Source organism: Anser cygnoides, chromosome 7, assembly GCF_040182565.1.
Source record: "Anser cygnoides isolate HZ-2024a breed goose chromosome 7, Taihu_goose_T2T_genome, whole genome shotgun sequence".
In the NCBI taxonomy this organism is placed as follows: Eukaryota; Metazoa; Chordata; class Aves; order Anseriformes; family Anatidae; genus Anser; species Anser cygnoides.
This window is the reverse complement of record NC_089879.1, coordinates 33271811-33298860: the sequence shown is the minus strand read 5'-3', so window position 1 is coordinate 33298860 and position 27050 is coordinate 33271811. Positions and strand designations below refer to the sequence as shown.

At 41.9% G+C, this 27050-nt stretch overlaps 1 protein-coding gene across 28 annotated transcripts in view; it reads left to right on the top strand.

The window, feature by feature from the left end:
• The first annotated feature begins 3692 nt into the window (after positions 1 to 3692).
• Positions 3693 to 27050, top strand: part of CSGALNACT2 (chondroitin sulfate N-acetylgalactosaminyltransferase 2) — a 268548-nt gene continuing 245190 nt past the window's right edge. For 18 of the 28 annotated variants that reach the window (XR_010832659.1, XR_010832661.1, XR_010832660.1 and 15 more), the window contains exons 1-4: positions 3698 to 3799; positions 11559 to 11669; positions 20048 to 21287; positions 26825 to 27041. Coding sequence is in view for 1 of the 28 variants with exons in the window: in XM_067000143.1 (XP_066856244.1) it covers positions 20630 to 21287; positions 26825 to 27041 (875 nt within the window). In the remaining 27 variants the exon portion in view is untranslated. Of the gene's footprint in view, positions 3800 to 9835; positions 9933 to 10653; positions 10726 to 11554; positions 11670 to 18744; positions 18903 to 20047; positions 21288 to 26824; positions 27042 to 27050 lie in introns of those variants that run through there. The other 10 variants (XR_010832666.1, XR_010832662.1, XR_010832665.1 and 7 more) reach the window with 10 other exon arrangements.

The following is a 27050-nucleotide window of genomic DNA, read 5'->3' as shown; positions in this document are numbered from 1 at the left end:
GCAGACCTCCAAAGCACCTTTAATATTCATCACAGATGCCCCGCGATAACGATAAAACAGCAATGGTGTCCCTTTTACTTTGGGAGGTACACAAAGAGCACTAAGTGTCTCGGTGACTTGGTTGAGGCTCACACTACAGCATCATTATCTGTGCCTGAGGTAGAGTTTCGCGTTGTTAATTCTGCGGTAATGAATTACCTCCTCTATGACCCTTTATTTCATAGCCCATAGCACAAGATGTGTTTGGACGGGACGAGTGACAAAAAGGTTATGGAACATAATTTGGCATAAAAGCTCAAAATGAGGACTTTCAGGGGAAAATATACAAATCAAGACGATTAAGCTTTTAGTTGTGTTGCTCAGTATCAGTTATAAATAATTTGCAACAATTAAAACAAGGATAAAGAAAAAGCAGCTTCACATGGGATCATTGTTGGAACTGTGCCATCAGTAAGGCTGAGCTGTAGTATTTGACAAAAAGCCCTGTGTCACGGCAAACTAATGACTATTGTTTGGCAATTAAAGCTCTGAAATTTCAGGCAAAATAACAGACCATTTTTCTTATTCTACATGCACATTTCATTTCAGCTCGAGAGGATAAGAGAACAAAAATATCTACTGTTGAAGGATTGCTTTTTTTTTTTTTTTTTCCTCTTTTAATTTCCCCTTTGGTCTCATTTGCATTACTCCTTCACTTTGGCATCATGTTCTCAGATCAGCTCCTCTCTTTTTTTTCTATTGTTTCTTCCCCTCCAGCCCACACATATGCTTAAAAAAATACAAAGACAAGAAAAAACAAAAAGCACTAGAGGCTAGAGCTAATGCTGTTCTGGAAAACTGCTTTTTGAGATCAGCTATTGCCAGCCACTTCCTTTTCCCTAGCTGCACCAATTTAAGAACACCATTTACCAAAGTTTTAGGAAAATATTTTAAAAGTCTGTCTCGTCGTCTCCAAAATAATCATCCTATCATAATGTTTTAGTAAAATTGTCACCCATATAAACACACTTACTGCGTTCAGGTATTAGGAGGTCTCCAAACACCTCTCTAAGGAAAATTCCCCCAGCTGAAATGAATTGTCTTAAAACAGACATTTCCTAATGTTTTATTGCATTATTTATTCACAAACAAAACAGGAATTCCTCTGTAGGGCTGTAAGACTAAGATCAAATAGAAACAACAACATTTGTCAGCATGAGTATAGGTCTGAGTTATGAAGGAACGTCTACTCTTGGAATGGCTCATTTTGACAGAAGAGTCAGGAAGTTATATATAAATCTAACTGCAAAAACTTTTTTTCCTGTTGTGGTACACCTCTTATACAGATATGACTATGAATACCTAAGTTGTTTTTACTAGAATTTAAGAAACCTATTCTTTCCTTCTCTCAAGCTGAAGAAAAAGAAACTAATCTTTCTGGAAGTGAAGAAACTCTAAAGTAGAGGAAGGCATCCCTTAAAGAAGCAGCAGCATTCTGTGTGCGATCACCAGTCCATCTCTGTGGAGATCTCAGCACACAGTAGCAACCAGCCTCGCACAGAAAAGGGGCACCCGGGAAGCTCGAAGGACAATATTCAGTCTGGTTGCTCTCTGTAGACCAACCAGCGTGTGACACAGGGCTGTCAATTTGTTTGAGACCTACTTCACAGTATTGGTTAATGAAATCAGCTGGGTGGCAGTGGTTATTTCCATTCCGTTATTTTCTTGAACTTGCAGATAATATTATGTCTGCAGAACTCTGCAGTCTCCAGATTCAGTAAAATAACACGGGCATCTAGTAAACTCCGACGCATTTACCACTACACAGAGCTCAAACGGGAGCGGGGCGGTACTCGAGAGTCATCTCTAATATGCAATACTGAAACTCTGTATGAGGTCAGATTTAAAATAGCAGTATATTTACATATAGTTTAGAAAGAAAGAAAGAACCCACGTTTACCTAGTTTCAGGAGCGCATATATGAAAATCTAAAACCTGCTCTCCTCTCTGTGAGTTTCTTTAAAGATATTTTGAAGATGTCTTCTAAGGATCCAGCCTCACGACAACCTTCAAAGTTTAGGAAAGTGCCCCCGCTGATTGCCGGTCACACCAGCCTCACACATTTTCCCCATATGCTGGTTTGCTATGAGGTGCGGCCCAGCTGTTAGTGGAACAGAGCAGTGAAGTGAATGCCTGACAGCAAAGAGTAGTGAGAGAGTTCCCAATCTGCATGGAAAATCCCTGCCTATTTAAAACCACAGCATATTCAAAGCATTCTCTGGAAAGACCTTCTTTGTTCACACTGTTTGGAATTTAGGCCAGGCAGATCAGGCTCCCCAGCATCCAGCCCTCCCTCAGGTTGTGCGGTGCACAGGGCAAGGGGCTATTTATGAAGGGGCCAGCTTCAGCCTGCCTGAAGACAAAGGGCTGTTCTGTACTGGTTTGGGATACACCCACAATGTGCCAGGGATGGCAGTGTCGGCTGCCGAGAGCCTGCGAGGCCTTGCTCCACAGGGTGCTGATGCCCGCCTCTCCCTCATGTGGGTGACGCTGCGCCATGGTGTTGTGGGCAAACCAGCAGAGTGCGGGGCATGGATCTTCACAGAACAGATCCTTGGTCACTTCTGAGCGCATACGAATCGATTTTTGATGAACAGGGCCAGAGATATTTCATATATAGTTATGACAGAATGTAGCCAGCAGGACCAGGGAGGTGATGGTTCCCTTGTGCTCTGCTCTGGTGAAGGCCACACCTCGAGTCCTGTGCTCAGTTTTGGGCCCCTCACTTCAAGAAGACATCGAGGCCCTGGAGCGTGTCCAGAGAAGGGCTGTGAAGCTGGTGAAGGGCCTGGAGCACAAGTCCTGTGAGGAGCGGCTGAGGGCACTGGGGTTGTTTGGTCTGGAGAAGGGGAGGCTCAGGGCAGGCCTCACTGCTCTCCACAACTACCTGAGAGGAAGTTGTGGGAAGCTGGGGGTCGGCCTTTTCTCGCAGATAACCAGCGATAGGCCTAGAGGGAATGGCCTCAAGTTGCACCAGGGGAGGTTTAGGTTGGAAATGAGGAGACATTTCTTCTCAGAAAGAGCAGCCAGGCAGTGGAAAAGGTTGCTCAAGGAGGTGGTGGCGTCACCATCCCTGGGGGCGTTTAAGGAAAAGTTGCATGTGGTGCTTAGGGACATGGTTTAGTGGGTGACAGTGGTGGTAGGGTGATGGTAGGGCCAGATGATTTTTAAATTCTTTTCCAACCTTGATGATTCTATTATTCTGTGATTGCTATCTCACCCGCTTCATGGTTTTGCCTGTACCCTTTCAGGTTGTTACAGACTACCCTCCACACGGACTGCTAAAGAGTGCCCAAGATCCTAAACCTAGCATCCTTTTAAGCTAAGACCTACAGATTTTTTTTTTTTTAATAATTATTATTTTTATTTGATGAACTGAAGAACTAACGAAGTGATACAGAGCTGTAACTAAACACGGGGGCGAGTGGAGAACAACTCCCATCACGTCTCCTTGTCAAGACCAGTGCCTTGTCCGCAGCGGCCACCTCCCAGCGGCGCAGTGTTGGTGACAGGAGGAACATTAGCGGAGCATTAGCGGAGCGCGGCCGCGGCGGGGCCCGGCCCGGGGCGGCGGCGGGGAGCGGGGAGAGCGCCACGTGCGGAATCGGGGCGCCCCCACAGCGCGGCCGCGGCCCGGCGCCGCCCCGGAGGCGGTCGGGGGGCCGGCGCCAGCCCCTTTAAGGGCGGCCGGGAGCCGCTCCGCCCGCTCATTTCCTAGCGCACAGGAAGTGGGGCCGCGGCTCGGCGGCGGGGCCCGCGGGTGAGTAGGGGCGTCCCGGCACCGCGCCGCGGCCCCCCCAGCACCCACCCGCCCACCGCCTACCTGCCCGGCTCCCTGCGGGGCGCCCCGGGGCCGGCGGCTGGGCAGGGGCAGCAGGCAGCCCGCCGCGCTGTGCTCGCCCTGCACCGCCCTGACCGCGGTGGCTGGGGCCGGGTGGGACTGGGGCTGGGGCTGGGGCTGGGGGCTCGGGGCGGGGGCTCTGTCGCGGTGGCGCCGCGCCAGGCTCCAGCCGCTATCCCTCCACCCGCCTCGGTGCCCCCTGCTCCGCTCCGGGCCGGCCGCTGGTCGCGGAACCCCCGTGGTCGTGGTGGGTGGGGGGGCGCCTCGGGGCTGCCCGGCGGCATTGGGTCACCTCGAGTCCTGTTAGCGCCTGTTAACCCCGAAACCAGCTCGTGCATCGCAGGAATACAAAGCAGAGCCGGGGGGGGGGGGGGGGGGGGGGGTTGCGATCGGTAAGCCAACTGTTAAAGCTGGGCATACAAAACGTTGAGCTTACATCTGTTTGGTGAGGAATCATCTAGATCTGCTTCTTTAGCACTTACTTTAATCTGTGGCTCTGTGGCTTGTTGGGCTGCTTTTTCTTTTCCCAGTCCCCTGTCAGGTAGGAATCGAGATGCAGGGCTCTCCGCAGAGCTGTAGGTAAGCCGTGTGCCATCCTGCCCCATGGGCAGCGCGGGTGAGGGCGGCTTAGCACAGAGGCGGTGTCCTCAGCTAAGGCTGTGTACTCAAACCTTTTCTTTTCTCTTTGAGGGATTGTAACTACCATGAGCAAGACTTCCCAGCTTGTGCTGGCTTTAAGTTGCAGTTCTCTTTCAGTGTGGTAGAAGGAGATTTCTGGCCTCCCTTTATTTATTAGTGAGATAGCGAGTCCCCAGGCACTGTCAGAGACAGCAGCCTGGATGTGTTCCCAGCAGCTGTCAGGGGAGGTAGATGGCTCTTGCTGACAGGGTGTTGTTAGCTGAGGGTCTCAGTTACACCCGCAGGCTTTTATGGGAGCCTCTGGCTGGTAGGTCTGTATCGTGAGCGTCGGGAGACCGCACTGGGTGGTGCTATGGGACCCCTGTCCTGAGCCATCGATAACCTGAGGGTAGGATGAGGAGCACGTTTATTAAGTGCAGGGCTGCACGGCACAAATAGGAATTGTTTGGCTTGCCTGTTCCTGGAGGAAACCCACAAAAACTTGTGATTAAGATCTGTTGAGCTTGAATGGTTCTTTGTCTCTTCCATCTGTGAGTTTGTTTCAGTGTCCTTCTCAGGCTTTAAACAAAAACAAAAAATCCAACAAATGAATAAACAGAGAACCCCAAAGGTATTATTGAGGCTGCTGCATCATGGTATAAATTGCATCAAGTTATTTGTGAATTTAAATTCTTAGCTTTTGAATTCTAGCCCTGGGATCTGGGTCTTCCCAAGTGAATGAAAAACCTCATCTGAGGGCATAGCTGAATGATAAGCAGCTGTGGTCTGTTGCCAAGAGATCCCACATCATATTTGGTGTAACAGTTTCTACCCATTCACCACAGTCAGCTATTTTCTTAATTGTCAGAAGCATTCAATTGACCTCTATGTAAAAATGGACCACCAAAATGGCACGATCTTAAATAAATAAAACTGAACGTGGGGGAGGGAGGGTGTGGGAAATACGATGCCATTTTTTAACTGAATTGCACAATGTTTTTCTTAACTCTGTAACAGTCTGTCATTATGAAGCAAACTTCATGACTTGCAGTATTTTGTCATTAAATAATGTTGGAGCAGGGCTGTGGAGGTGGGATGGTGCTCAGATTTTGGGTAAGGGTTTGGGTGGTGTTGGAACTAATAATATGTTTTGCTTTCAGTTAGCTCATCTGTCTTCCTCTTTCATAGAGGACTAGCCCACCAGAGTAAACATACAGGAGGAGAGCATAATGATCTGGGTTGTGGAGAGATAAAATAGCAAACAGACAAGGTTTTCAAGTACAAGATTTTCTTATTTCTTTAAATATTTCTTAAAGAAAAAGCTTTCAAAGGGCACAATGAAAAAATGTTTGAAGAGTGTAGTGGGTTTTCTTAAAAAAAATAAATATTTGTGTTTTATCCATGCAACTACTTACGTTCTTGCAAGCGTGGTGCTGGAAGTGGGGGGGAAAGTGAAATCATAAATCACAAAATGTTCACAAAGAAATGTTATGCTTCTGTAGAAGAGTGGGAATATAATATTACTTTTGAGTTATGACTGCAGCTTATAAGAAGCATTTGCAGGAGGGCACTTGTAACTATTTGCCAGACCAGCTTCATTTTGTGTGATTAAAAAAGCCCAGCACTCCCATTAATAATATTGTTTGTTAGAAAAGTCTGGAAGTACGAGCTGACTTGTGTTCTTAATTTCTTTTTTGTGAACCTATTCTTGAAAAAATAATCAAGGTAGGAACAGTTCAGCAGCCTGTGGTTCTTCGTGTCATGAGTGTCGTTAGGCGTGAACGGACTGGAACCTTTGAGGCCATCTAGCTGCTTCTGTCATCTAAGCCTGTTATAACCACCTTTAAAGTAGACCTGCTGGTATCTTGCGTCTACTAAAAAATGTGGGCAGGTCAGTTAGCTTAATAGTTCTTGGGAGTCTTAAACTGGGCTGTGTGTCTTAAAATCAGTTGTACTGAGTGGTTTTTTAAGGAAAAATAACTAGATAGTCGATGGAAGCTGTATGTAGTCAATATAGATCAAATGCTCAAGGGGAAAGAAAAGTGAGCTTGTTTTCCTAATCCTGGAGGACTTTGCTGCATTGAAAATACAGCACATTAGAGCAGACGTGAGAAGCTTGTTTCCTTGGCACTATGCTGTCCATACTGTTTGCATTTTGCATGTTGGGAGGCCAGCAGGAGATGCTTGCTTGATAGCTATTGCAGGGTGGAGTATGGTAGAACTCATATGTGATCCATCTTCTACCCTAACGGTTTTTAAATGCTTATTCCATTCACCAAGTTCTCTAAAGCTTTGTTTTAGTGTGTTGGTAAAACTGGGAAGCCACTGCGGGTGCTGTGAATGCAAGTATGAGAGTTGGAAAGAGCATAAATGGCGTGTCACTGTTTCAAGGCCAAGTATCCAAATAAGACCTTAGGTGAGGAAGCTATTGTTTGAGGAAATCTTGCACATACTTTTTTTAATCTAACCACTTCCTGCCTCAGTCATCTCCAACCGAAATTTAAAATAACCATGGTGACTGGTGTGTTTACTGGCTGACTTCTGCCTGTGGCACGAGCACCACACAGCCCCATGCGTGTTGGGCCTAGCCCCCGGCTGTGCTCCCTTGGGGCTCGGGGTCTTCAGCCCTCTGCTGCTTCTCCTCACCCTGCTGTGGCCGCTGGGCATCTCCTCAGCAGACACATGGGAGGCTTTTGTTGCCAGCAGTGGTGTTGGCGGGTGACACAAAGGGCAGGTCTGTCCCTGCTTTTGTTTCACTGTCTTCCTCCTTTGTATTAAATGTGGCTATCTCACTGGCGAGGTGGATGATAGAGGGCTTGTCTGTTTTTTCTCTTCCCTTACTTCCTTCTTCATATTAAGCAGTCCTGTTTTGCTGGTAAAGCCACTTCTGGAAGAGGATCAATTTCCTTTATGGTCCTAAAGGTACTGGGGTTTCTGATGGGCTCTCCTCAGGGCAGCTGTCCAGAAAGCACCTTGAGGCCAGTGTACAGGTGCTTCTGGTGTCTGCAGCAGGTGTCCCCAGTAACTTCTCTACTAAGGCAAGAAGTGACCCAAGTTACCAATTAATTGTTTCAATAGATGGAGGGGTGAGAGGCTTCACATTTGAGTGTGGGTGCCCAATAGGTGACTAAAAAATGTGATGTGCAGGAGTGGTGGGGTGTTTGGCAACAGGTGGCGGGACTGAAGCTGGGGAGGGCTGGGTGGGCAGAAACACTTGGAACCTCTCTCCCAAAACATGGGAAATAACTTTACTGTTCTTCTTCTGGCTTACTGTAAGGAATTGCTTTTAAATGAAATGGATATTCCAATTGTAGAATAGAAATAATTCTTTCATGGCTAATTAATCCTCTGTAGATGGATCCTGCCACATCCTTAGTGGCTGTCACAGACAGAAGTCACGGAGCCGAGCACTGTGTAAGATTTGTCTTTGTGTGTTCGAAGTTAAAACAATACAGTGCAGGACAGCTATGATCTAAAGGTGAACTTAAAATGCAAGACTTGCACATAATAAATATTTCCAAGTAAAACCACTAAACACTTCAGATTTTTTTGTCCCTATATAGGTACTGGATTCTTGTATTTAATTTCGGTGGCTAATGAATATCCATCCAAGAAGGAGGTTAATGTGGCTGCACTATTAATCATGCTTTTTTGGCAAGACAGTAGATGAGCACATTCATGAAAGATCAAAACTGTAGGATACCTTCAGAAGGTTGTACATGAAGCTATGCTAGTTTTGTATTAATATTAGTATTTGGGAATTAGGGTGACTGCTCCCAGATAATCTCATAGGGAAAAAGGACCCTAATAAACTTTCAGATGCCAGTTTTGAAGGAAGGACAGTTTGCAGCTTGTATGTGTCCAGCTACATAGAGCTGTGTGAGTTTAAAACTGGTGGGTGAGGTGCTGTTACACAGAGGTGCTGTGAGTAAGGGTGTGTAGATGTTTGACCTTGGTTTGTGGGGATATGCTGTTACAGTTACAACTTGATAGCTAACAAGGCCGATTTTCTCCTAATTCAGTGTGCAGTCTCTGGAGTTTGCATGCCTGTATCTTCTGTGGAGAAACAGCAGTAATAGGTGGGTGACTTGTCTGGGCTGAGTTTCTTGCTGCTGCGGGGCAGATGTTCAGCAGCAGTGCAAAGTAAACAACAGGGAATGCTGCATTAAAGCAGTGCGAGTGTATTAAAGCCGAGGATATGAGGCAAGCTAACTCATGTTATAGAGCATTTCGGATTTTCAGAGTTTGCTCATCTTGAACATAACTAAGGGGCTCTGGAGTTATACAGAGGGCTAAGTCATTAGCTTCTCTATAATGAAGTCTGTCCTGGAAGAGTGGTTTGGGTGGTAGCTTTCAGATGAGTTGCAGTAGCACTTCTGCTGTCTTGTAAAAAGTTTCTCCAAGCAGTGGTGTCAGAAACGATAGGACGCTTGTCAGCAGTCTCGACGCTTCTTGCAGCCCTGTGGGCAGCGGAGGGCTTGCATCTTTGTGCTGCCGGTGCTCCGTTAAAGTGGAAATGAAGCTGTTATCACTTAGCAGTCTTGGTCCATCTTTGCCATGATGTGGGAGCTTCTGATACAGAGGGAAGGCTTCAGACCCGCGGCTTGCAGAGCAGAAGGATGTGCTGGGCAGCTGGTGGCTGGGGCTCGGTGCTGCCCTGCGAAGGAGCCTGCACGGTGCCGCCACCTGCCCCTGCTCCCTGCAGGCAGCAGGGCTGAGGCTTTGCCTCCAAATTGCTCTGTTAGATTCTGCTGGTAGGTGCTATTGAGCATGTCCTGCAGGTTTCTTTTGATGTAATCCAGTGACCTTGAATTTTTCCCATTTAACCTTTCAGTACTGCTCTTCAGTCTTGCAAGTTGCTGAGCCTCTGTTAGTTTTACCTTGCTAGACAAAGAGGTGAGAAGTGATAGAGGTTTAAGTCACCCTCTGAAGGGACCAGAAGAGAAAGGAGAGGGAAGAAAAACCTCGAGGTGTTAAAATAGCTTAACAGAAGTTGTTGCCAGTGGTACCATGTGTCAAATGTCACTTTGAATAAACATTTTGTGATAAGTATCTGTAGTAACATCTTAATCTTTCCCTGCTGTGCAACAAAACCAGCAACAATAATTGGAGAATATCAGTGCAGTAGAAGAATTGCACGAAGGACGTGCAAAAACTAGAGAGGCTTACAGAAACTCCTGATGTTTCTCCCCTCTAAATGGTGATCTTCCTCTGTTGATGGGAAGAGGAGGAAAGATGGTTCACATGTCCCAAAAGCTGATTTCAGGCACTTGAGAAACAAAAAGGGAAGGATCAGGGTAATGTTAAGTGCTGAGAGAGTTCTATTTTTTCATACAGATGGCTTTTTCCAATGCAAGACAACATTTTAGAGAAGAAACACCAGGATAAATAGCTCTGACAAGCTGCTAGCTTCTCTGCTTCAAGTCCTTTGAGAGTAAGTTTCTCCTCAGTTGTAATGTCGAAATGATAGATGGTATAAGCACATCTAGCTGTGCTTCTGGAATGCACCAGATGTTTCTCAATCATTTGGCATCCAGCTTTCATTTCTGGTGACATATTCATGCCTGACTTGTGCTGAAGGCAGAACTTAAACCACTGTAGTTGTTAGCTATTTTCAAAATATTTGTAGGTTGTGTTCCCCTTGTCTTAGTTCCATGGGCTGAGGAATAGTGAAGTCATCCCAGTTCTGATACCACGTCAACTTAAGCTAGCTGATCCCATTTATTTAAAAAGAAAAACAAGAATCCTGTGGGATCGTTGCTTTCCTCAATTTCTGTATCTATTTGCATTTTAAACAGGTTTTAGGTGTTTTGGAGGTCTTAAGAGCAGTTGGACAGAATGGACATAAGTGTCTTCCAGTGGGTGGCTGTAGCGGTTTTATTGGTGTTCAGACTCACAGTGGAGAGATTTCTGGGTAAATACTAGTTAGTTCAGGGTACTGCAGAAATTCACTAATAAATTGTAACTTTGGGAACGCCTCTGTGATACTACTTAGCCCTCAGTTTTCCAATTAAACCATTATGATGAAATTTAAATCAATGCTTTTATGTTCCAGCTTTTAGGGCTGGTATTAATAGAAGCCTGAAGGTCTTTTTAAGCAAGGTTCAGGTGCACTTGAGAACTTAACTTCACTCTCTTCCTTTTAACTGCTACAGCTTCATCATAATTTGGATTTGTAACTCTGTAGAAACAGTAATATGGCTCGTACTGTGGAAAAAATATTGAAGGTAAACTCAATCCTGGGGACAAGTTGGATTTTTTTTGTCTTTTTAAATGCTGCCTATAATCAGCAGTGTAACTGTCAGAAAGGAAAGCCTGGCTGAGGACTGTCCTTTTCAGTCTCATCTTCTGGTGGGGTAAAAAAGAAAACAACATATGATAACTGCCTGTTAACTGTCTTTGAGAGCTTCAGAGAGGATCTAGTCTGTCCTAAAGCATTTCAGTTCTGTTTTACAACTGTAAGGCAACAGAGTGTTTGACTTCTCTCCTTACCTCCCATGGTGGGAAACGTTCCACTGGTTCTCTGTATGAACTCGGATGACAGCTATCCTTTAAATATAGCACAAGAGTTCACATGTTGGACTAAGTACATCTTACTATGCGTACGCTACCATAACTGCCATGTCGAGATCTCCACACAAAGAGAACTGGATGATGATTAGGAGAACTGAGAAAATGGAAGAACGCTTGATTTTGATAACATAGATTTTTTTTTTACCGAAGCGTACCCCATTTCCAGAAAGCACATGACTTTCAACTTTGTCTGCTACTGTTTGAACAACTAACAACTTCAGTCATTGTGTCTTTTTATTTTCAATATACTTGTATTGATGCAATTTTCTATGTAGGTATGCTGTGCCAGTACTATGTTCTTGGGTTAGATGTACCTTTTAGGGCTCTGTAGCACTTGCTGGAACATATTTGTCTTGTATGCGGGGAGTGCTTAGCTGTCACTGCCTTAGATGCTTGAAGTGATGCAACATTTTCAGTGCGTTTTACTTTTCCTTCTTCACTGTAAGATGATGTGATGAGAGTAATTGTTTTTTCTTTCCCCAGATAGGCTGTTTTCCTGTACAACAAGCCTTCTACAGCATTTTGTTTTGAAGACTACCGAATGTTGGAAGTTTTATTGATGTTCCTTGCAACATCTGTTGCTTCGTCATACTGAAAGGTGCGTAGAGGTTGCACTGCATGTACTCTAACAGACTGCTATGCATTCTTGAGGACAAGCTGAAGTTGCTGTAAAAAAAAAAAAGGTGATTTAGTTTTGCTTGAGCTATCTTTCCTGGTAATGCACCTGGCTCTTCATCCTTGATTGACTGTGTAGTGTTGCATGTACTGTTACGAGGTAGTGACTGTGAAGGATGGCAACTTTCAGCTGGTAGAATAATGTTTCTACTTACAATCTCCTTTACAAATTCTAAGAATTAACAGGTGCATCAGTACTTCTGTAGTGTTTTCTTTTAATTATATACAGTATTACTTAGAAGAATTATTGGTCAAGTGTAATACTTACTCATGAATTATGTAGGTATCAATTCAATATGCTTAGAAAGAAAATGTTGAGGGTAGTGGACCAAAGTAGATTTTTCATGTAGCACACAACTCAGTAAAAAATTATATTGAAGCCTTATGTGGACAGACTGCCTTGAATTGCCATGGGTATGTTTGATGGCTCTTGCATAATCAATAGTTCTGGTTTTGAATGAAGACAGACAGCCCTTCCCAGCCTTGCCCTTACCATTGGAGCTTCCAGAACCTGCTTTCCACAATATTGTTCCTAACTGGCAGCCTTCAGTGAGCAGACCTGAGCGCTGTGTTTGAGTAAGCTGCACTTCTGGACCTGGAAACCAACTTGCTGTAATGTTAGTTTCCCATGCAGCTTACACAGTCCCTCATGGAGAATAGGTTGTTAACAAGGTTCTTGTAAAGCACTTGGTACAAGTGGGTCAGGTTCTTGGCCTGTATTGCTTAATGCTCATGTGAAAAATGACTTGCTGTTTAAGATGTTAGGAATGACGATAAAGTGCTTCACCGCTACTTGTACTAAGGTAATATTACGACTTGTGTTTCTGTTCCTATTTCTAGGTGTAAGTGTAATAACACAGGGTATGCAAAATGAATCTAGTCATTTTAGTGCTGCTCTTCTTTTAATCCCCTTGCAATAAGAGTAAAAAGATTCACTTCCCCAAGTTTGGAGTTTGTCAGTTTTAAAAAGGGGAATAGTGCCTACAGGAATGCAAAAGCCAACAAATTAATATCAACTATAGGAAAAGCTGTGTAAAATAAGAAACTTAGGTTTTGGGAGCTAGTGATTGTTTCAGGATAGCAACTCAGTAATCTAAAACTAAGAAAAAAAACCCCATACCCTTCAACTTAGCCTTACATGGGATGCTTCGTCACTGGCTTCTTGCCAAGAAGATGCCTGTCTTCATTAAACAGTTAAGCAGCCATGAGTTGATTCTATTTCCAGGTGTTATCTACAATGAGGATAATAATGAACAGGTCATTTAAGGTGTAGCTGTTTGTGTTTTGATTTCCCATTTCCATTCAGAAGTTTCCAGATAAATGGGCTTGCTCTAGCCTCCACTGAAGCCAAAATAGGACTCACTTTCATGAGTTCATTGTTTATTTTGGATTAGGTATAAAGTAAGTAATGTGAATCAAATTCATTCATTGTCCACTTAACTATATAATGAACTCTGTTTTGTGTAGGAGCAGCAGCTGCCAGGACAAACAATAATTCATTTCCTTCCATCACCTAAGGAAGATAAAACCACTTTATCAAAAGGCCATTTTTTCCATGTCATTTCACAGCAAGTCATGTAAGAATTGGGTTAAATGGTTTCAGTACAGTTTGCACATCACTCATCTGAGGGTGACAGCAGGGTTCTTTTTTCTTCCAGGGACTGTAGTGGCAAAAGTAGCACCATTTCTGGATTGTATATTATCTTCTGCTTGTTTTTTTCTTCTGCTTTAGCTGTAGCAGTGAGAACTGATACTATGGAAAACAGATTTTCTGTTCTGTTTGATTGGCATGCTGATTAACCTTCTGTCTGTCCATGTTGGATGGGAAAGGGGGGAATGTGATAGAGGACAGGAACTTCACAGCTGTGATTTTTCTGTATTGACTTGAGACAATTGTGAAAATACATGGAATTGAACATTTTGAAACTGAAGTAGAAATTGAAGAGATTTTTTTGAAGTGTGTGATGAGTAAGACTTGCTTATTTGTCCTTCATAGGATAAATGTAAGTATTCTCAATCCTATGATGATTGAACTCACTATTAAGATGAAACCATACTCTATTCTGTTCTATTTAAAGAAGCTTCTAGCTACTACAAAGTGCTTCAGTGCTTCAGTTGCATCTCCCAAAAAGATGCAGCCAAGATACAGCAACAGAACCTCGTTTATAAGTGGGTAAGGGTAAAATTTCCTAGCGGTAAAGCCTCGTGTGTTGGACATGAGTTTGTCTGCTGTATGAAAGAAGGGAAGTGAGACCCTGTACATCTTCATTGTGTACTCCAGTCTGTAATAGGGAAGTAGAAACATGTGGAAGGCTAGTCTTAATTTTATTTCAGAGATAAGTGTCTGCTCACAAAACATGGTGTTGCTTTTGTTCAAGTAAACCATTAGCATGAGGAATATCCATGCAGATGTTCTCCTTAAGCCTGTATTTTTCAGTAACAAATCCTGTGATTGTCATGCATCATTGAAGTACTTTTTCCCAGTGGTTCCCGTGTCTGAACTTTTTGCAGGTATGCTACTAGTACTACTGTGATCCTTGTGCCAAAGGTCTGTTTTCCTTCCCGTTCAGGAACTAAACAAATGTCTGAGGATAGCTATTGCAGGTACACTCAACCACTTGATTATTCATTACAGGCTTTTCATAATGTATGAATAGCTTTTGTTGCCTGGGTGTTTTTTTCCACATCTTCAATTAAAAATGAAGGAAGATCCTCTTCAGTGATCAGTGTGCAACTGTCATCTTTCCCCTGCAGGACTCTGGATTTGCCAGTGGGAATTCATAACAAAGAAACTAAAGGGAGACCATAAAACAGCTGTGAGTGAATGAGTGGTGTTAAACTTACAGCTCAGTGTTATTCTGGATTGTTAGCTGATGAGCAGCCAGGTGATGCTGCAGTACCTCAAAGGTTAGGTGTCCATTACTGCTGCAGGTCTGTGGCATGGCTTATGGCCTCCAGCTGAATGCAACCACTTTTCTTATTTATCAGCCAAGTGGAGCTGATGAATTTGTAAGTGTTAAGGTTGACTGATTTTTAGGTTGGAGATCGACTGGACTTCTGGCTTTGATCTGCAGTGTCTGGAAAACAACTTTCTGCAGTAACTGTCCTGTTTGGTTTAGAGAACAGTGGTGTGTGCTTTTACAGGTTTTGTTCTATACAGTAGTATCCATGTGAGCATGCCGAGGTAATGTGACTTCCAGTGGGAGTGCTGGAAGATGTATGAGAAGTCACTAGGAAACTTGGATGATTGTAAGAGGCAATGTGAAGAAAAAACACTTGAATTCCAGTCAGATAATGAGTTGCAAAGGTTAAGGTCTGTGCTTAAACTAAGTTTGCCTGTTGTGGTGGATTGGAACACTGTTAGGCACTAAGCTTTCAAAACGTTGCAAATGAGCTGCTGCCCAATGCAAGTGACTGTGATGTGCATGGGCAGTGGTTGTGATATGTGCAATTCCCAGATTCTTTTTCCATTACTTTGTGGTTATTTTCACTTTCCTGCTGGCTTTCTTTCCATAAATGGACAGTGGTTTTCAGCTTCTTTCTTGTCTTCGGGCTACCTGAAGTAGAAATGTACCTGAAAGCAAGTCAGGCGATAGTAACGTTGTCCATAGTTAGTCCAGTGAGGGTGAGTGAGGTACCAGATGAAAGATCGGTTCTCACCTTTCTCAGGAAACTGGCCACTAACTCCTCTTGGATGTGTTATTTGCTGTTACCTTCCTAGTAATGTTCCCAACAGCAGAAAAGCCTGACTTCGGTACTCATTTGACTAGAGCTTTACAACGCAGCCTTTGAACAACTTCCTCTGTCTCTTCTGAGGTTGTACCCAAATGGACTTAAGCGCACAGTATGTGTTTCTGCGTACTAGAGGTATGGTTTGAGGTTTTTCATTTTAGGGTTTTATGCAAAGATTCTCTGAGACAGCAGAAACATTGAACTTTTTGTTGGTTTCAGCAAGGGAGAAATGAACTGATTGTGCAGTGTTTCTCCAGTGTTCACAGGCAATGCTGAGAGGAGGGTGTCACTGAACAGGAAAAAAATATTCAGGGGATGATACTGGACCTGAAGTTTTCATTATACAACTCGCCAAGGAGAAAAGTGTTTGTGTGGAAGGATTTAAGACACAATGTCTGTGGCATCTGGTGAAGTTACAAACAAAACAACTATGAAAATCAGCTGGAATTTCCTAAGCAGCTTAACTATGACCATCTAGGGCATGCAGAATGAAAAGGACATGTCTGAAGTAGAACATGTTAAAATGAGGAATGTCCGCACAGTCTAGCATGAAGGAAGCATACTGAATTAGGCTGCTGCTCCAAGTGTGAATGTTTCCCCTGTTTAGAAAGAAGTACTCATCCTCTGCAACAAGGAACCAAAACAGAGTGCTAATACAATAAAAAAGCAATTTAAAAACGTTTTCAATTAACATGCAGGTCTATCCCCTTGTGCGTAGAGGATCAGTGAGCTCTCTTGTAAGGAACAGAAGCATTTCCATAGCTGAATATACATAAGGCCCTGGAAATGCAGGAAGAATAACAACCAGTTGCTTCTAGAAGACTTGCAAATCTTCCTGAGCATTGCATAAGACTCAGAGGTCTTGTTCTTTGGAGATCATGGGGACTATTGCAAATGTCCTTGTTTTGAAGAATTGAAATGAAGTGAAATACCAACACGTGCAATTTAAAGTTTTGGAATTTGATCTTTAAATGGTAGGATGCTGACCACAGGAACTACCACGATTACTTTTTGAGGTAATCTTATTCTTTTATAAACTTTAGAATGTACCACGTTACAACTGAAAGAACAAAGACAGGGTGGTGGTGGGGATGTGCTCAGTCCTGTCACTGGTAGCTATTAGATCTTTGGAACCTTTTCCAAAGATGGCAGCACACTTAAAAGGTAGTAAATGAGAAAAATTCAAGCTCTTTGAGGGGAAAATCTCAATATCTGACTCCTGACTCTCTGAGCAGTAATAGTACCAAAAAAAGACAAGATATCTGAATAGGCTCAGTCCCCCACCATTTTAGTAAACTAACTTAGACCTTCAGCTCTCCATGTGCAGTTTAAAATCTTAACGTTTAAGACAATCGTTGCACAAACATTGATTGCCTTTAAAGGCCACATGGAAGCAATAGTGTGGAAGATGGCTGTTCTTTAAGGTGTTGCACTAAAACTGTTGAAAACAAATAGGTGAAGTCCATCTCTATGCAAAAGTCTGTCTTAATAAGATTGTCAGTAGCTCACTAGGAAAGGCTTTCAACTAATGAGGGGATAATTAAAACAAATAAGGAAAAGAATTGGTGAGGTCTCTACAGCCCACCATGAGTACATTCTGTTGCTGCAAAGGCTTTATTGTTTCTCTGCTTTAAATACCCCTAATGGCAGTGCTCCATGAAACAGATGTCTAGTGCCAGTAGGTAAGACTCAAAAATTGTAGTTACTCAATCTTTTGTTCTTGTGTTGACGATGCAATGGAAATGGCTAGTCCCTGCGTAGGCACGCTGACTCAATTTGCGATTGCCATAATGATGTACATTTGGCCACAGTAAAGGAACTAATTAAGGCTAGAGTTGTTCTTTCATGGCCCCTCGCTGTTGTCTGAGGGAATCTTAATCTCCTAGTATACTTTGTCCTCTTGCCACCACATCAGGCAGTCTGTTTTCACTTGTTTCTAAGAGAAGAATAAGACCTAAGAAACTTAGTGACTCGCCAAAATTGAACACAAGGCAGCTTATTGATCAGAGAATTGAATGAAGGCCTCATATGCTAATGCCCCAGCTTCAGGGGTTTCTGCATATCACTTAACAACAACTAGTGATTATTTAAAGCCTGTGGTGGTAGGAGGTCGCATGACTTAAGCAGTTCGAAGCTAGGGATTGTGATGAACCAAATCTAGCAGTGGTTTACAGTTGCCTGCACTGCCCATCATTGAACTGTACAATGGTAGGCGATTAAGACAGTCTCTTCACTAGAAATACTAGCATCTAGTTTCTACTGCATGCCTTCATTTTTTAATTATCCTGTGGAAGGGAAGAGAAATGCAGAGGGAAAATCAGCAAGTGCTCTTCACGTTCTGCTGAGCTGTAAGGCTTAGCCTTGTTGCCTACCCTGTTCCCAGTACCAAAAGCGTCTCTTAAAAACCTGGTTGCTGTGATGATGTGATAGCATTTTGTCATCATTGTATATACAAACAGTTGTTCTTGACAATAGTAATAAGGCTGCGCAGTAAATAATTGGAGCTGGATTTTTCAGTGTTTTTTGCATTGATCAATTATTCAGTATGCAATAACTGATGTAAGATGTCCAAGCTTCTGCATGGAAGGGCTTTGCTAGTCTAGCATTTCTGTATATTTGAAGAAATACATGGTTCTTCATGTTACTAATTGTGGCTTCACCTCTTGCATTCTAACAGAACAAGAATTCACGAGGAAATGTGCAAAAACATCATATGGGCAACTAAAGAAACCATAGGAAATTGCATCACTTTTGTTAACTAGCTTTAGCCTGTAGATTATTTTTTTTGTCTGCCTTGATTTACCACATCTGGACCCTGGTCAGCAGTCTGAGGATACATCTGGTGCTGGTCACTTTACATAAATGCATATAAAGTGCCTTAATGTTTGTTCAGTGAGAAGTGACTAGTGTCTGTCTTATTTGGGCTTAAAATGTCCTCTGGAGTTCAGTTGACATAGCTTATTTTGTACCTAAGTGTCCAGTAGCTTCACATGAGTAGAACAAGCTCTGGTTTCAGATAACTGTTGCTTTTAAACTGCTTATATAGAATCGTTATATAAAGTATCTAATTTATACTTGTGACTGGGTCACAGATGTGGATGCTAGCACTAGAAGTACTATAATGGTTTCAAGCAGTACCATAGGCTTCATCTGGATGACTACAAGGTGTGCAGCTCTTGCAAGACTTGGTGTGCATGGTATGCATGCAAATTTAGGATCAGTGATCACCAGTATTGGTGGTGTAAATAAATTATTTAATCTTTCAGGCTTTGTCATTGGAGTTTGCTTGCAAATGATGGTGCTGAATATTGTGCTACCACTGATGCATGGTACCTGATACTCACTGAAGCGCTATCCTGGTGCTGGAAGCTGAATGGAAAGTGAGAAATGTTACAAGGACATATCAGAAAGATGTTGCAAGGATGTAAGCTGTATTCTAAATGCATGAAGTGCTTTGTGGCACTGGCTTTATTTGGAAGAATGGTAGAAGGCTGGCTTTCTGGTTTGTGGCAGTCAGATAGCAATCTGGTCAACCTATGTATAAAGAGGATTGGAGTAAGCATTTTTTTCCAATTTAATAAGCATACTGAAACAAAACTTGAAGTTAGTCAAGTTCCAGAATCTCCCCAAGACAATTTTACAACGTGGTTCAAAATGGAGGTAGAACTAATAGATCCCTTGGATAAGTTTGAATGAGCTTCACTTAATTTCTACAACCAAATTTTAAATGGAGTGTTTTACTAGCTTTAGAAAGCAGAATAACCTGCTTCAAGCTTGCTTCTGCTGCATCCCTCCTGTTTGTTGTTTCTTTGTACTGTCACTGAAATAGGCCCACGAACCATTTTGCTGATGGTCATTTTGGATGTCCTCTTAAGTAACTGTGACCTTTTCACGGGTCTTTAGTTCGTAGTCTGCTTAGTCAGTGCTGTAAGGAGATGACCAGTTCAAAATGTCAGTGCCTCTTTACTCTACCTATCCAAACTGAAAGGTAGAAATGTTAGTGGTCCAGTTGTCTGAAGCTCCTTTTCCTCACCTGGGAATCTAGATTTGAAATACAAATTCTGTTGTGTGTACTACTCTGAAATGCCATTTCTGTGAACTTCAAAGTTTAAGTCTGCAATACTTTATTATTAAGTAAGTATTCTCTAAAATACTTTTACTGAAGTAAAAGCAAATGGAAATGCAAACTTCTGCGTCAAAGTTTTTTTGATTTTTGTTTAGAGGGATAGGAAGAGTATGCTCCCTTTTTTTTCTTCCCACAGTGGGAAGGGGAAAAAAGTAGCAGGGGAATTAAATAAAACCTGATGAGACTAGAAGAACCATTACTGCGTTAGCTAGCTCAGAGCTAGTTATGTGAAAAATGCATTTCATTGGATTGTTCCTACTACTGTTTTCCAGACCCTGTGTCAAAGGGGATCACTGGGTATTGCAATGGAAAGAAATGTTTTTCACTTTTCCCACCCCTTCTCACTGTCATCCTTTGCACCCATATGTTATAACTTCGTTCATGTGTTTTTGAAATGATCAGCTGCTTTGTAGTTCTAATATGCACCTTTCTTTTAATTTTAGGTTCTGTCTTCAATTTGCTGACTCAAACCACAGATTCCAAGGAAAGGAGGGAGAAGTGGAATAAAATACTGAAGTGCCAGAGGAAAATGTCAGACTAGCCAATGACAATTACTGTTACTGAACAGTAGACTGTTCTCACAGTGGGAAAGTGGGAGGCTGTCGATTTCCAAGTTTATAAAAATGACTTTTGCAGACTTCCGTTGCTGAATTTCAAGTAGGCTAAAAACTCTTTGTGTTTCTGTTAGGAAATGGGAATATGATTCTTCACTGGTGTCTTCCTTCCTCCCCACTTTTTGCATTTTTTTTGTCTGGGGTAGGAAATCCTAAACAAATTGTATGGAGTCAGCCAAACATACAGTTGATGGTCATGGCTGATGCAGGAACTTCAGATTTCTCTCTCCAATGACACTTGATTAAGGAAGAGGTTGAAAATTGCTTATCTGCTACTTTGTCAGAGCTTACAGTAACAGTTAAGGTCATGTTTTCTTCCATTTCCTGAGATTTGAATTCTGAGGTGATGTTCCCAAAAAGGCATGAGCAGATAATTTATGTTTTTTGTTTGGAAACGGAAATAATACGAGAATGCCCAGAAGAGGCTTAGTAATTCAAGCCAGGACTCGCTGGCTGTTAGTGGGCCTTGCCTTTCTATTCAGTTTAGTTTTGCTCATGTATTTGCTCGAGTGTACCCCACAAACAGATAATAATGGATCTCTACCTGGCATTATAGGTGAGAACATGGGTAAAGAGTACTATCAAGCTCTCTTGCAGGAACAAGAAGAGCATTACCAAAACCGAGCTACCAGTCTGAAACGTCAGATTGCCCAGTTAAAGCAAGAGCTTCAGGAGATGAGTGATAAATTGAAAACCCTGCAGGAAAAGAAGAGCCCCAAGGTCAATGGTATGAACTACCAGGGCACCAAAGAACAAGCATCGAATGATCTCCTAGAGTTCCTCCATTCCCAGATTGACAAAGCTGAGGTGAGCATGGGGGCCAAACTGCCTAGTGAATATGGTGTCGTTCCTTTCGAAAGCTTTACGTCCATGAAAGTATTCCAGCTGGAGATGGGGCTCACTCGGCATCCAGAAGAGAAACCTGTTAGAAAGGATAAACGAGATGAATTGGTGGAAGTCATTGAGGCTGGCCTAGAAGTTATCAATAATCCAGATGAAGAAGATGGTCAAGATGATGATGATGGAGTAGGAGAGAGGCAGCTGTATAGCGAAAATGATTTTGTAGAAGGTATGTGTATTAGATGCTTTCCAGCCAATTAACATAACGATATCACAATGGGCATTTAATTATGTTTGTATTTTTACTTTTTACCTATTTGAAGATAGTCTTGAAACAGTAATTATACAGCAAGAGCTTCTGTTTCCGGTGATGAGAATAATACCTCTTATGTTTTTTGAGTAGGGAACAAGATACTCATTTCAGAAGACATCTTTTTCAAAAAAAGTGTGCAGGGCAAGTTGTATCTGCTTAAAATAGAGGCCTTTGTAATAGATTTTGGCTCAAGTCTGTGATGCAACTGCATATGTTTTTGAATAACTGAAAGACTTGCGGAGAAACTGATTGAATCTCTTGTTCCAGTATAGTTAAACTACTTGGTTAAGAAGGTACATGTTCTCTTGTTCACACATCCATATTCTACTACCTTTAGTTAATATTCATGCTTCGGACTTTCATCAAGTTGGCGTACTCATGTTGGAAGGTAGATTAACATGGTAAGATTATGTCAGCTGAAGAATGTGGTGTTCTGAAGAGACCTTTCGTGATACACTAGTCATGAGGTCTGTGCCAGGCTGTGCATCTTTGAACTGGGCTTACTGGGGAAAAGCATGTAACAAAGTTGCACTGAAATGTGGGACTGTTAATACCAGCACTTCTCAGTTCTCTTGTTCTCTCATCAATTCTTTCAGTGCTTGTAAATTTAATTATACAACATGCAAAAACAAATAGCATTTATGCTTTCAGCACTTACTGGCACGCTTAAAAAATGCATTAGCAATAATTCCTGTAGAAGTTGGCTTTCAAGGTGTAGTGTAATGCTGGTGGAGATGAGTTATCAAAAACTGCCCTAGTACCTGTTTATTGTGTTTACAATATTAAATACAGTTCATGCTGCCATAAAAATAGGTTGGACTATGTTATAAATGAGAGAACATTACTATAAAAGGGACTCTGGATATCAGCGGTACTGATGTCTACGCTATTAAGCAAACACATGCTGGAGAAAGGTGCTGTTGGCCTTGAAATAATCAGTTCTTTCAGTCTAAGATGATGTAATTGGTCTGTAGCTCAGAAAGTCTCTGCTTTTGACGGCTACTGTGTTTTAAGTTTAATGCCAAGCTCTTCTTTGTTCAGGAAGGTGGGGCTGGATATAGAATCTACTTCACTCGCCGTATAACAAAGCCAGTGCAGTGTTAGGCTCTTATAAGGGCTTTCATTTAAAACTCTATTTTGTCTGGAAATTATTCTTGCAGTGTCTTATTTCTAAGTGTGCAGCTGCTTTTCCTTTGTTTTGGATAATGCATAGTCTCTAGTGGATTTTTAACCAGTACTGAAATAGATGTTCACTTCTGTTAGGGTACTGCATTTCATGGCTGCAGATGTCCAAGCAAGCAGATTTAGGACCTTTGAATTGTACTTCGTACCTTGGCCTCTGTTCACGCCAGTGTATTTAGAATTGTTCTTGGAAAACGAACTAGTTTCATGTTGTTTTAAAGGCAGTCTCTTCAAGCATAGGTTACTGTATATCTTTTCTACAGTTAGTGTACTTAAATGAAAATATTTTCATGCTGTAGCTCATGGGTGTGTTAGCAGCTAGCTATAGTGTTATATACCACTGTACTGTTTCAGACAAGCTGTGGGCTGTGTGGGTGTTTTGTGTTTGTGTATGTGAAAATACTACTGGCTAATTTAGACACTGGGCCAGGAAAACAAAAGCTTCTGAATGTTAATTGTTTTCTGTTTGAAAACGTAGAGCTAAGAAATGGAACCAGCTGGTGGCACATCCTACAGGTCCCTTGCACTGTAGAACTGTGACCAATGCTCTAGTGTTACTTACGGTGTCTGATAGAAGTCCAGGTAGACAGTTGACACCTTCCCATTTAGAAAATACTGCTGCCTTAAGCTATCATAAACTACTTGGTTCAAATTTTGTTGCAAACTTAGTGTGCTGACTGAAGTTGTCACAACAATTTGTGTAAACGTGCGAAGAGCACAACTTAACAATGCTAATCCAGCAACTATTCATTTAAAGGCAGTTTGTTAAAATTTCAGTTTAAACAAATGATATGTCATTTAAGTACTGTATTCTCATCCTATTTGCTGATAGGAATAATTGAAAATCAGTGATTTATGACTGAGACTGGAGTTTTATGCAATTTGAAACTAGAGGCTGAGAAACTGGATTTTTCGTGTTCTAGGGCAAAAGAAGAGAAAACAGACATTGCATTAGTTAATGCATAACCATCAGATTTTAATGTAGATGTGCCGATTTTACTGAAGTTTTGAGAAACCTGCAAGTTTGAGAAACTTTAGCAAGTTTAGGCCAAAAAAATTAAAATACGTGCTGACGGATGGTAGCTTTCTTGTCGCTGCTGTTTTCCCTTCTGTGCTTACGCAGAGTGTCTACAAAGACATGGGTATTGCCCAGCTTAGTGCAGTAACATGAAGTTTAAAAACAAAATAAAAGAAGTTGCAGGTATGCATTTCAACTATAGAGGTCCTTTCTGAAAGTTTGAAATGATTTTTTCACAAAGCTCAAGTGACTTTTTTGAGGAGAAAAACAGTAAGTTTCTCAGATCTATAGAGCTTTTTTTGCGTTGTTACCCTTTTTGCTTTGATCAAACCCCAAATGAAACTTCTAGAATTCTGATATTAACAAAGATCTGACCTTAAAAAAAACTATTTCTGCGGCTGCTGTTTCAGAAGCATTTTCATCTAAGTATTTTTCTTATTATTGCTATTAGGTCTTTGAACTCTTGAGGGTATGAGAAAAACCAAGAGTACGCTATTCCCTTTGCATGCAAAGCACCCCTAGGGAGGATGAAGCTGCAGTACACCTATGTTCACAAATGAAGGGGTCTGCAACTACAAGCAATGAACCTAAGTGCTGAATTCTAAGGTAGTGCTTAAAAATAGACAATTTCATTGAGATCCATGTTTGAATATGGTTGAGAACACGGGGTGAGGTGAGTAAGGTGGAAAGAGCATAATGGTATTACTTTGGTCCATCCCCTTTCTTCAGGAGCCTGTGGTATTTGAATCTTGAATGGTGATGCAAAACTAAGCCTTCGTAGTCATCTGTTCTTCAGTGTTCGATCTGATGCATCACAAATAAACCAGTGAAGTTTATGTGGAGTGCTTTAGATTGAAAGCTTTTCCATTGAGTAGCCACTAAAAAATAGCCTTTGGAAAACAGGGCTTTACCTTACTTTCAGAAGTTAATGAGCACTTTGTTAGTATCTAATGAAGGTCTTGCTACTGCGTGATTGCCAGACTGAGTGCTGTTGGGGCCTGCTTTCCTTGTTTTTGTGTTTCTGGTTAGGACAGGGCCAAGGACAGAAATGGTCTTTTGATCTGAAACTCAAGGGAAGACTCCCTACCCAAAATGTCCTCAGCATGTAAAAATTGTTTATCCCAGTGCTCTAAGCTCAAAGCTGAAACTCCTTGGGAATCCTTATTATACTGAACTGTTTGTCATGCAAACAACCCCTTTAGTATATTCTAAGACCAGAAATAGGCCCACACCCAGGTAATGTCAACAGGTAACTTTAATACACAAAAAACAAGACACATCTTGCATTCCACAGACCAAATGCTTGGTAGCTTTCCTGATAGATGTGAAACAAGTAAGGGAGTTTAAGGCAATTGAAGAAAACCTTTTGACTTTGATTAACAATTGATCTCCAGTATTCGTAAGATTAGGTTTGGTGAGAAACAGAACTCTGCAAAGCTGATAAAGCTTCTTGGACCAGGAAAAGCAACTGTTAAATTACTTCTGCTGCTTTTTATTTCTTTGCTTATAAAGCTCTGTTTCTGGATGGCAGCCAGAATATGCTAGTTGGAAGGTGAGATAGTATATTCAGATTTTTTTTAACACCCAGGACTGACTCATGTAATAAAAACTAAGTAGTAAACCAGATGTTGGTTTTTTTTCTGGCTGATCTCAATTCTGACTTCTGTGTATAGAAGTTCTAATCCCATAAAAATATTCACATTAGTAGATTGCCAAAGGAGGTTAGCTCATAGCAAGAGAAGTAATTCTAGGATCACATACTATTAAAAAAAATTGTGGAACTGGTAAGATGATGAGATTCAAAAGTTAGCAATTTCATATTCCAGCAGTTGAATGCTGAAAAGGCAATGCTCAAAATTAGACTCTCATTCGAGTCTGTGGAAAAAATGCTGCTGTAACTTGATCAAGCTACTTAAATCTAGAAATTTTAATTCTGCCCTACCCCAGCCTTCTGTTGTAGTGTCATACAAGTTTATCCTTTGATTAAAGGTAAGCTATTGGCAACTCTGCTTTTTAAATACTTCACTTACCAGTCATAGGGTACTTATCTTGACGTAGCTATTGGATGCTAGAAAAAGGTATATAATGTACAGTACTGAATTTTAACATATACAGGAATAGGGGTATAATGCATTTGCTGCATATCATGTGAGAACGTGATGTGAGAATACTGGTGCTTCAGCTGCTCTATAGCCAAGAGGCTGTTTTCAGGCTACATCGCTCGACTACCAGGCATAAAGGATTGGAGTGAAATAAGACTGAGGGATTTGTGACCTATCTGCTTCTAACAGTCAACACTGGATTTTCCTTGTTCGTTAAACCACCCCTTTTGGTACTTCCAATTAATATTGACTTGAAACTGTCATACTTTTGTTCTGCGTTAAGATGTGCATATTTTATATAGCTCAGTTCCACAAGGAATAAATGTGGATTTGTGTGTCTTAAAGGAGTTTTTACAAACTCTTTGTTTGAAGAGTGAAAAACATCTAATTTGTAAGGTTAGAAAAGTTAGATTCAGTTACCATTTACTTTCAGTTGCAGCACCAACTTCTGCTACAGCCTATTTCCCACAGTCCCTCTAGCGCAGTAATGGGCATTTCCTGTGAATTCTGCCTGTGCCCACGTACACCTGCAAGAAGGCATCTTACAAAGAGCTGAAGGGGAATTGTCTAATGGAAAGCTGAAGGGGTCTGACAAAAATCACTATTGAATAGGGAGTTAGTTATAAGACTGTTGGGTGAATACAGAACAAGGGCAGCAGGAGGGGGAATTGGTGAATGAAACTGGATTTGGTTTGTGGGGGGAAACGGGGGTAGAATAACATAGAGGAAGGTTTAGGGAAAGCCCTGTAGGCAACTGAGAGGGAGGTAAAGAGAGCTTAAGGTATAGAGGGAAGAAGTTGGGGTAAGATGGTGTACAAGCTGTGTGCAATTCTGGGCCCCGTGGTAGAAGAAGGATATGAAAATTTTAAGATGTTTCTGAAGGAGGGCTCTGAGAAATTGATAAAGTGCCATAAAGCCCAATGTGACCTGTAAGAAACAGAGGGACCCAGAGATTACTTGAGTGTTTTTCAGATCTGTTTTACGAAGCTAGGAGGGTAAGCATGATTTTTTTTTGCTTGTATTAGGAAAAAGCAGAAACTTGCCCTCAAAAGTTCTATTTTTCACTTCAGAGTTCTCAGGAAAAACTGTTTCTGAAATAGAACTGCTGGCATCTTTGACTTTATAAATTACTTGTGTGACTTATTCTTCAGGTTACTATCGTACAGAAAGAGATAAGGGGACACAGTATGAGCTGTTTTATAAGAAGATGGATGGCATGGAATACAGACATGTCACGTTGTTCCGACCTTTTGGACCCCTCATGAAAGTGAAGAGTGAAACGGTTGATATTTCTAGATCAATCATAAACATTATTGTACCTCTTGCTGGAAGAACTGAGGCATTTGCACAATTTATGCAAAACTTTAGGTAGGTGCA